Here is a 9,595-nt window from a genome sequence, read left to right on the forward strand (position 1 = left end):
CTTCCACTTGACGCTATTAGGGAAAAGGAAACTGAAAACCTGGACTCCTGAACATCCTTTTGGCATAGGGGACAGGGGGACTCACAGGGAGAAAGTCCCACAAATATGTCATCAGCTTATAACCTACAAGTCACAAGGAAGACGTGGGGCAACCAGCATACAGTTGGCTGTGCTCTGAAACACCAGCAGCACAGCCCTGAATACCACGCACATAGAGAGCCCTGCCCAGGAGCATCCAGGCTTGGCACCTATGAAACACGAGTGGGCACACAGCTCCCACGGGATACAGCCAAGCTTGCGTGCATAGCAAAAGGGACGGGCCGCGAAGCGTATGCGCCCCCTGCTCACCCTGCCCCAGTCCTACGCCCAGATAGGCATCGTGGGATGGCATCTCGCAAATATTTATATTCCTCAGCGCCACGGCAGCCCGCGCCCACATTAGACGCTCTAATCCTGCCACTTTAAATAGATGAATTAATAAAGCAAACGAGCGGCTAATAAGCTGACTGTCCTGCCTTTTTGAGGAGGGGGGAAGGACTCGAAAGTGCGCCAAATTTGTTTGCAGTGGATCAAGGCGAGCCGCCTCTGCTTCACTTTCTTTATCTTAATTCCGACTTGAAAAGATATAATTATCTAGTTTGAACAGAGCGGCTATCAAATCCTTCTTTGGGCCGGGAAGGGGGGTGTTGGAGTGGATTGCGGCTCTCTGAGCCGCTCGGTGCAGCCGGAGATAGCGCGTAATGAAGATGTGGAGGCCCGAGATACAAAGGGCATTAACCTCATTAGCATGAAACCTTTTCTTCCTACCATTGTGGGACCCTTTCAGCCGCCTAATCCCCCCTATTTTCAAAGCTTGGTTTGTAATAAAGCTTTTAGGTTTTTTTCCCCCTCAAAGCTAATAGTATTCTCTGATGATTTTACTGCTGTCACACTGTATAGGACATTTAGGAAAAATTCTTCACCACGCCCCCTCTCTTGTGCTTAAGTTTAAGTATATGGTTACTGCAGAAAGCTTTTTATCAAGATGGGACATTTCTTTTAAGAAAGTGTCAGCCTCAATTTTAACGAAACTGCTCTCTATACTCAAGTCGTTCTAGATTTGGGAAGGTGGGCAGAATGAAAACGTAACCTGCCCTGTCCAAGTCAAAAGGATGTTTTTAGTTCAGGAGCCGCAACTGACAAGCACTGGGTTGAACTCTAACAGTGCCCTTAGGTCCCGCTGTGGAAGCAGCCTAAGCCCCAGCGAGTCTATGGAATTCCCGGGTTGCACCTGTATCTTCCTGAAACTATCTCTCTGCCTGCGGTCCCCACAACACAAACCTCAGAGAAGGGGTCTCTGTAAGCTGAAAGTATGAGCAACCAGGTCTACCCAGAGACCAAGACTAAGGGGAGAGGGGTGACAGAGATACTGGGGGAGGGGGAGAGAGGCAGAGAATGAAATCTACTTTAGAGGAGGGGAGAAAAAAAAACAGAAAGAAAAGATTCCATGGTGCCCTCTAGTCCCCACCCGTGCACAGAATGTCTAATCTTAACTTTTCAAGGCAGGATGTTAACAAAGCTTGTATTTTTGCCCTGCATTGTAACTTGGCCTTATCACAGTGTAAAGGGTGGGGGAGATTGTCCTAAATTATGTCCAGGCAGCCCCCCTGGATCCGTGGATTAAGAGATTAAAGGAGACCACTGGGCAAGGCCTCCTCTTTTCCCTTCATATTCCTGGTATGATAATTGCTTAAACTGATTTGCACTTTCACAAAAGCTCACAGGACGCTTTGTAGCTCGAACAGAACAGACGAGGTTTCTCTATCAATGGAAATAAAACTGATTAATGCAGCGTATCAGGATAGGAAGCAAATGAAGCATGCAAAAAACAACCTCAGACCCCCAGAAGGGGGAGGGGGAGGGAAAGGGAGCGAAGTTTTCTTTGAGAATGGTTACAACTTTTTCTTTTCTGTGTTAAAATTAAGAGTGGAAGATTTCTCAGAATGTTTGCCTTATAAGGTGTCTGGGTCCTTTGGGCTCATCCCCATCTCTTTCAGCAAATTAGAGGAGAGAGAGAGAGAGGGAGAGAGAGAGAGAGAGAGAGAGAGAGAGGGAAAGGAGTGAAAGAGGAGAAAGGGAAGTTGACAATGTGTCCTTAAGGGGTTTGAAGTCGGAAACAAAGTTAGAAGCCTCAGAATTCGGGTTATAAGAGCTTTCCTGGAGAATATTGTTCAACTCATACTACATTCTAAACTTAAAAAAGAAAAGAAAGAAAAAAACAGAGGTAAAGAGGAGTAAAAATTTTCTTTCAGTTTTTTTTGGGGGGTGCTGGACTTGAAACTAAACTCCTTCAATGAAGTTGCTTGGACAACTTCTCACCTTTCCCTCTTCTAAAAGAGTTTGGTCGTCTTAACCATCTCCCTGGTCCATTCACACCTCTTTAAAATACTGCTCCCCCAAACCCATCAGCATGGCTCGTTTGTGGGTGGGGAGTCAGGATCTCTAGAGCCTAGTTGAAGAAGGACCACACTGGACATAGAGAGTCACTTTTGTAAAGATCCACTTCAATTTCCCAAGACAACTACTCTGAGGGCATATTGATAAATCTTTATTGACAAAATATTGACATTGACATACTTCTTGGAAGTATATAGCGTGTTAGAATTCTAACAAATTAACACAAAACACAAAAATATTTACATTCTGGTATAGAAGACACTAAGGAAGCATTTGTCACCCTCTTTAGTAAGTCTATGGTCTTGGAAGAGAAGCTCAGTGCTTGAAAACCCCCATGTTGTTGGCCACACTACCACCACCCCCGTTAACTACAGTCTTTCCTTCCACGTTTGCAACAGACAGTCTTAAAGTTCTGAACGGCCATCACACCAGGTGGCTGGATGGATGCAGTCAATTTCTCCAACCACTGAAAGGAAAGGTTTTGGTGGCTTTAAATCTCAGAATGTTAGGAAAGGAAATATCCAAGAAATAGAATTAACTTAGGTTTTTGTTGTTATTTTGTTGTTGCTGCTGCTGCTGCTGTTTAACCCCAGCATAAGTCCTGATTCTTCTCAGGGGCACCCTCCCCAGCCCTCCATCCCAATCCTGCTCCCTCATTCTTCTGTAAGAGGACCACTATCTCCGAGCCTACTTCATTTAGCTTTCACAATCACTTTGACAACAGAAGGTATCAAAAAAGTGTTTTTACAGACTGGACAGTTCTCAGAAAAAAAATAAAAATACACAGAACCTGTCTTTAACAGAAAAATAAAATTACAATTTATCTTTTTAGACACCATTCGCCCAACAACTGCTACATGCAATTCAAGTTTTTGAAACAGGTGTAGGATGGGGCTAGACATGGAATTTTGTGTTATTTCTAATTAAAGATGGGGGAAACACTGCGAAGTGCAAAATTAAAAGTCCTGTGCCTTTTTTAAAAATCACTATCGTTTCTAAATGGACTTTGATTCGCGGAATACCTGCCAATCATCTTGTTTCCCTGGTTTGGCATTTGACTGACAGCTTCTCTTGTCAGAATGTGCCTTTGCCTCACAAGGAGGAGGGGATCATTCTCTCTCTCTCTCTCTCTCTCTCTCTCTCTCTCTCATTCTTTTCCCCCTTTCTTGCTCTTTCCCTCCCAGTCTCTGTCTCTCTCACTCACTCAGCTGCCTCTTTAGACGAGAGTTGCACGTTGGTGAAAAGGCCTCGGTCCTCTGCCATCTCGTTCGTGCCTGCGCCTGGTGCGTGCGCAGTGGCAGCGCTCGGTTCAGTGCCCTCGCTGTCCAAAGTCTGCTGCGAGCCACTGCTCAGATTCCCCTTTCTCCCTTTCTTGGTGAATGTGTGTGCAGTTTGGTTTTGTTTTGTAGGGTTTTTTTTCTTCTTCCCCTCCTCTCCCTGTCTCTTTTGCTCCATGCTGTCCATTGGTGTGGGATTAGGTTTGTACTTTTAATCGTCTGAGGTCACATCTATTTCCTCCGGACTCGCCTGCTTGGTGGCAATTCTCCACCGATTAATGTGGTGTGTCCCTTTTTTCTTCTGTTGAGAATCTGAGCCTTCTTCCTCTAGCTTCTGCCTTTTGAATTTCGTCCTCCGGTTCTGAAACCATACTTTTACCTGTGGGGAAAGGCAAGCGGGCATCGTTAGATGCTTCACGGTGCCTTCCTACCAAACGCCAGAGGTCTGCCCCTTGCCCAGGCCTGACCACAGCTCCCCAGATACATACCCTAAGGGCTGACCACTCCTAGGTTTCCTCTCTGAGAGCAAGGAATGCAGGTGAGAAGCCTAGTCCCCTTTCCTTCCAAAACCTACCAAGGAACATTTCCCCAAGGGCCACAGTACCCTCATTGGAGTCATTTCTCCCACGCACATCCCACTTAGAGCAAAAGCTTTTTGCAAAGCATGCAAAACTTTGTTAAAAATAATTAAACAAGGAAAAAAATAAAGAAAAAATAAAGTATGTTTCTTGCTTGCCCAGCCAGTGATTGCAGAAAAGACCTCAGTCTTTTTAGCTGGGCCTAATGTGCTTTCTATTTTCTCAGTCTGAAGTTGCCTAAATATAGCGCCTCTTCTACCAGGCCAAGGCCTGCATAGAAGATAGGGATTTACCTGTACTCGGGCCTTGCTGGGGGATACTGGCAGGTGAGCAGGACTAGAGACCCACCGAGAGGGAGCCCAAAGGACAGCGACTTTACAGGCCTCACTCGGGGCCTGCTGAAGGGAAAGCTTCAGGGAGATTGTGACTTAGAAAGGAAGTAAAAGAAACTGAACAACAGGAGGGAGAAGGAGAAGCGCCTCTTCCCTCGGCTTCTGTCCAGTCCCCAAACAGGGTAGGGTCAGCTTCAACTTCAGTCACATCTCTTCCCTCTGGACCCTCCCTGGACCTTGCAGCTAAGAGTCTCTGAGGTTGAAGTCAGCTGCCATCAACTGCCCCGTGGGGGAAGTTGAGTGATGCTCTATTCAGCAGCACGGCCCAAGTTTGCCCAGTAGTGTGGTTACAGAGGAAGAAGACTGTAGTGACTGCAGCTCACCCTAATCGCGGTGGCCCAGTCAGAGCCCCTGAGCTCCTGAGATAGCACTCCATTCCCACCTTTAAGACTTCCAAGAAGTCCTACTTGCTTTCCCCAATGCCCCTGTCCCCCAAAGTGCAGAGCCTGAGCAAGGCTGAGTTTAATTTGCTTTGAGTTTGTTAATTAAGGGGGAGGACAGTTCACTCCTCCAACCCCCACCCCTGCGTTTGCCCAAAGCGTGCATCGGTGCACTCAGAGCACTGGGGGCTTGACATGCACACAAAGACACCAGGCAGTGTGGGCAGCGAGGCGGACAAAGACCATCGCTGCCTAGGCTGTCCAGGAGAAATCAGCTGGGCCTTGCCTTGTGCCCGCCCTGTACAAACCCGCAAGGTCTTCTTGTTATTTCTTACACCCCGTGGAGGGGAAACTTTTTAAAATTATATATATATATATATATATATATTTTAAAAAGTTTATACATATATATAAACTATATATATATATAAAAGTTTATATATATATAAACTTTATATATATATATAAACCCCCGATTTGAGCTTCTCAGAAAAAGCAGTACAACTTACTCTGCCCCCAAACGTTACTACTGTTTGCTGAGAACTTTGACCCTGCCTCGCGTCTGGGAGCCCGGTAGCGCCTACTGTAGACCGAAACCCCCTCCCTGCCTTGGGACTAACCCAAGCTAGGCTGCCAACACTTGCAGCGCAGGGAAGACCCTGTCCCCTAAGGCTATCTCTCTGCGAACTGTCTAGTCTAGTTTTCAAGATCGCCCAGCCGCCTGTTCCCCGGCTTCTGACTCCCCGACATTCCCTTAAGAAGAATAACCGGGTGGGTGGAGAATCTTTCAGAACGTGTATCAAAACCATTCCCTACCTTCGCCAGCCTTGAGCCCTAGTCACCAGAACACCCTGCTGCAATTAGCCACATCTCAGATCCCAATTGAGCCTCCGTGGTTCTCACCAACACTCTCAGCAAAACTACAGAGATGGGTTGGCTTGGATTTCCCAGGGCCTGAGCAGCGGAGCAGAAGAAGAAACTCATCCCTGCAGCTCATACTACCCTAACAACGCCAAGCACCTGGAAAGTTACAGATCCAAAGCTCTGGCATGGAATTCACTCCACGAACCCTCTAGGAGCTCAGCAGTGGTGGATGTACCGGGCGCTGTCTGCCTGGGTCTGGATGGGGTACCCTAGCTGCTGGGCCACACTCACCTGAGTTTCCGTAAGGCTGAGGCTGTGCGCCAGCTGCTTCCTTTCCGCTCCCACCACGTAATGATTCTTCTCGAAGGCGTGCTCCAGCCTTAAAAGCTGGGACGGCGAGAAGGCGGTTCGGATCCGCTTCGGCTTTCGGGCCAGAGCGTTGTGCAAAAGGAAACTCTCAGGACTTGTGTCGTTCCCTGCAGGGTGCACAGCAGAAGTACCATTAGGGGGCCTCCCAGGCCCGAGTCGCGGGCTTCTCCGGAGCCGGGCTGGGCCTTTGACTAGTCCGCAACGCCAAACCCGCTGGTCCGGTGGCACTCCCTGGACTTTTGAAAAGTACACCGGCTGAACGGCCTGACCCTGGTCCCCGGGGCTCCCATCTGGGCGGTACCTAACTAGCGATTGTCTCTGAGGTCCTCCGACTCCGGACCTCCGCGGGCTACACCACTGCCCTGGCACCGCAGGCCTGGATACTTTTATGCCGGGTGTGTCGGGAGCAGAAATCAGGAGGATAGAGCCTGGGCGAGGAGGTTGGTGCCCATCATCCAAAACTAAGAATAAGAATAGATTACCTAGTTTCTAGCCTATTTGAATTTTTTGACTTGAGCGTGGGAAGAACAACGGGACTCTACCCATAGTTTTCTCGCGAATTTATTCAAGAATTTTTGTCTGCTATCTCGCTGGGAAATTGCAGAGGCCGGTTTAGACGTTGCAACCGGGCCAGAGGCGAGGATGCCCGGTTGCTAAGGCGACTGCCTCTAGAGTACTCGGTTCTGGGGTTCCTGGGCTGCAGAAAGCTAAGAGTGGAGAGTGGAGGAACAGGAGACTCGGGGTGACTGAATGAGTTGAGTACTCGCCCGCAATGTTCCCATCGGCCTACGAAGATCGGGGCTGCTCCTGATGTGGCGAAACGACCAAAAACATAGCTGGCCGAGAATGGGGAAGCTGAGCCCTAAACTTTGAAGGCAAGCCTGGGGTATTTCGGCTTTTCTTATTAAAGAAAGTAAATCTATTCACCAAAATCCAAACAATAAAAAAAAAAAACAGCCGGTTTTCCCAGCGGGGGTGGAGGTAATTTCAGTAGTGAACTGAAAGAGAAAGGTATATTGCTTTCGTTTGTGTTTTTGTTTTTTTTTTGTTTGAGGGTTTTTGTATGTATATATATAAAATGTTGAGGTGGCAGCTACCCTATTCTAGACTCTGAGAGTAATGCAGCCCCTTGGTATCGATCCTGCCCCGCCTGAGTTGGGTCCTTTATGCTCTCCATCGACAAACTAAATACTCGAACTCTTTTCCTAAACTTTTACCTTTTCTACCAACCCCTACCCAGAAGCAAAAAAAAATTAATAAATTGGAAATTTAAAAAAAAAAGACGCCCAAACAAATTTCCCATTGTCGGGCCTTCTTTCGATTAGTTTTTTTCCCTTTTCTTTTTCTTAATTTCTTTTTCTTTTTTAAAGAAAAAAAAATCAACCAAACAGAAACCAGCCGAAACCTTCCTTCCCGCCGCGTCCTGGGGGGTCCCCCAGTTAAACGGGTCGAGGGGAAAGTCAGTGGAGCTGCGGAGGTTTCTACTTGCTCTGTTCCGCCCCTCCTTGGGCCTCCAGAGCTGGAAGAAGGAAACAGTTTGCGCTGAGGTTTCGAGCATCCCTTTGCCTACATAAAGGATTTGAAGACCTAAAAGTCTCTGGTCTGGGCTGGAGGGGCGTGGAGCGGATGTAGAGTGGAGATCAACAGTCCAGTAAATCTGGCCATGTGGCCGGGTTTGAATCCCTGAGATACGGTAGATCGGCCTGGGACACGGTTCAGGGGACCAGAATTCTGGGGACCTTGTGGGCTCAGGCTTATTGACAGCGGACTTCGCCCGCAGGCAGCTTGTCCCGGCCAGCCCTACCCCGGCGGCGCATACCACCGGACACCTCGTTCGCGCCCCTTTCCAAGAGGTTAAGTGGTGGACAAGTTAATAACCCAAACGAACCTCGACTTCAGAAATTGGGGACCTATGCCACGCGGGCCCCTCGCTCCCTGGTTTGAGAACTCAACACACTGACTAACCTCTTCCCAGGCCTCCAGGAGAGCCCACCCGGAGCAGGCCCGGCCCCGTTAAGGAGGCAACCAGAACGGCGCGCTTCAGCTCCGCGACGTGGCACGTACCTTGGAATCGATGACCCAGATATCGGTATCGGTGGATGAGCCAGGGATAGAAGGTGGATGGATCCCGCTGCTGCGAGGCGAAGAGGGGGTGTGGCGAGTGCGAGGAGGGTAAGGGGTGGGCGGCCAGGGCGTGCGGCGGCGGCACCGGGTGCACCGGCACGGCGGGGTTGGGCGGGTGCGAGACCGCCTCGGCGAACACCAAGTCCGGGTTGGAGTAGACGCCCCTGCCCGCGGCGGCGGCTGCAGCGGCCGAATGGAAGCCGTTGAGGAACGGATTTATTGGGCTGGAGTTGGCGTAGCTGAGCGCCGCTGGACGGATGGGATCCTCAGAACGCGAGGCAGGCAGGGGACTGTCCTTGGCCACCAGCGACTCGATGGTGAAGCAGCGCTTGGGAGCCGGCTGAAACATGCTGCGCCGAGGAGCGGGCGCCCGGGGCTCCCTGCTCCCGGCGACCGCAGCGCGCTGCCTTCGCCGCCCGCTGCCCACGGCGAGGACCGACGAGAATTAGGGACTCGTTTGTTTGGGGTGGGGGTGGGGGTGGGGGGGAAGGAAAGGAAAGAAAGGAAGGAAGAAAGAAAGAAAGGAAAGGAAAAAGGAAAGGAGGGGGGAGGGGGAGGAGAGGCAAAACCGAAGATCCCGAGAATCTTGCACCAAACGCGCCCAACCTGGAGAGAGGGGGGAAAAATCCTTCCAGAAGAATTTGCAGGCGTGGATTGGGGTAATATTTTTTTGAGCGAGATGGCGTGGGGGGAGATTGGAGTTAAAGGCAGGGAAGGGGGGTTCTCAGGGGAGGCCAAAAAAAGTTTTCTCTCCTTTGCAAAAGGCGGCAGGGCGCCCTAAGTCCAAGGGCAATCCATGGAAGTGTTCGCTTCTTCACTGGTAGTGCAAACGATTTGTTAGTTCATGAGCCTAATTAGTGCGGGGATCACATAAACAGCTTCCTCCGAAGCCTGGTAAATGGCTTGATGATTGGTCGCTATTACTCGCCCTGAGGTGGAAGGGGGGAGACTCTTTAAAGTGCGTCAGAGGGAGGCGAGCGCCTGGGAACCCGGAGGCCTGGATCCCGGCCCAGAGTGGAACGGAGTCGGCGCCGCTGCCCCGACTGTGCCTCCAGCCGCCCGCTCGGCCTCGACCTCTCGGTGCCTTCGCCAGTCGCTCCGGGCTAGCTCCCTCGCTCCCTCGGCGCCCGCTGCGGCTTCTCTCCTCCTCTTTGGCCTCCTCCGCTTCCCTCCTC

The 9,595-nt window shown here is 50.1% G+C and overlaps 1 protein-coding gene across 2 annotated transcripts; it reads right to left on the reverse strand.

Annotated features, from left to right (window-relative positions):
- Positions 1–2,573: 2,573 nt before the first annotated feature.
- On the reverse strand, positions 2,574–8,877 carry Emx2 (empty spiracles homeobox 2). 2 transcript variants are annotated; one of them, XM_041661724.1, is made up of 3 exons: positions 8,361–8,877; positions 6,219–6,403; positions 2,574–4,092 (listed from the first exon to the last, which is right to left on the reverse strand). In XM_041661724.1, exons 1-3 carry the CDS (start codon positions 8,767–8,769, stop codon positions 3,925–3,927), a joined length of 762 nt encoding a protein of 253 aa, XP_041517658.1. In that variant the 5' UTR covers positions 8,770–8,877; the 3' UTR covers positions 2,574–3,924. The 2 variants fall into 2 exon arrangements, with proteins under 2 accessions (XP_041517658.1, XP_041517659.1); XM_041661725.1 differs by lacking the exon at positions 6,219–6,403 and having other exon boundaries at positions 3,989–4,092.
- Positions 8,878–9,595: the final 718 nt, after the last annotated feature.

The sequence above is a fragment of the Microtus oregoni genome, unplaced genomic scaffold, assembly GCF_018167655.1.
Source record: "Microtus oregoni isolate MIOR12 unplaced genomic scaffold, Mior012 000012F_ref0000307, whole genome shotgun sequence".
NCBI classification, from domain to species: domain Eukaryota; kingdom Metazoa; phylum Chordata; class Mammalia; order Rodentia; family Cricetidae; genus Microtus; species Microtus oregoni.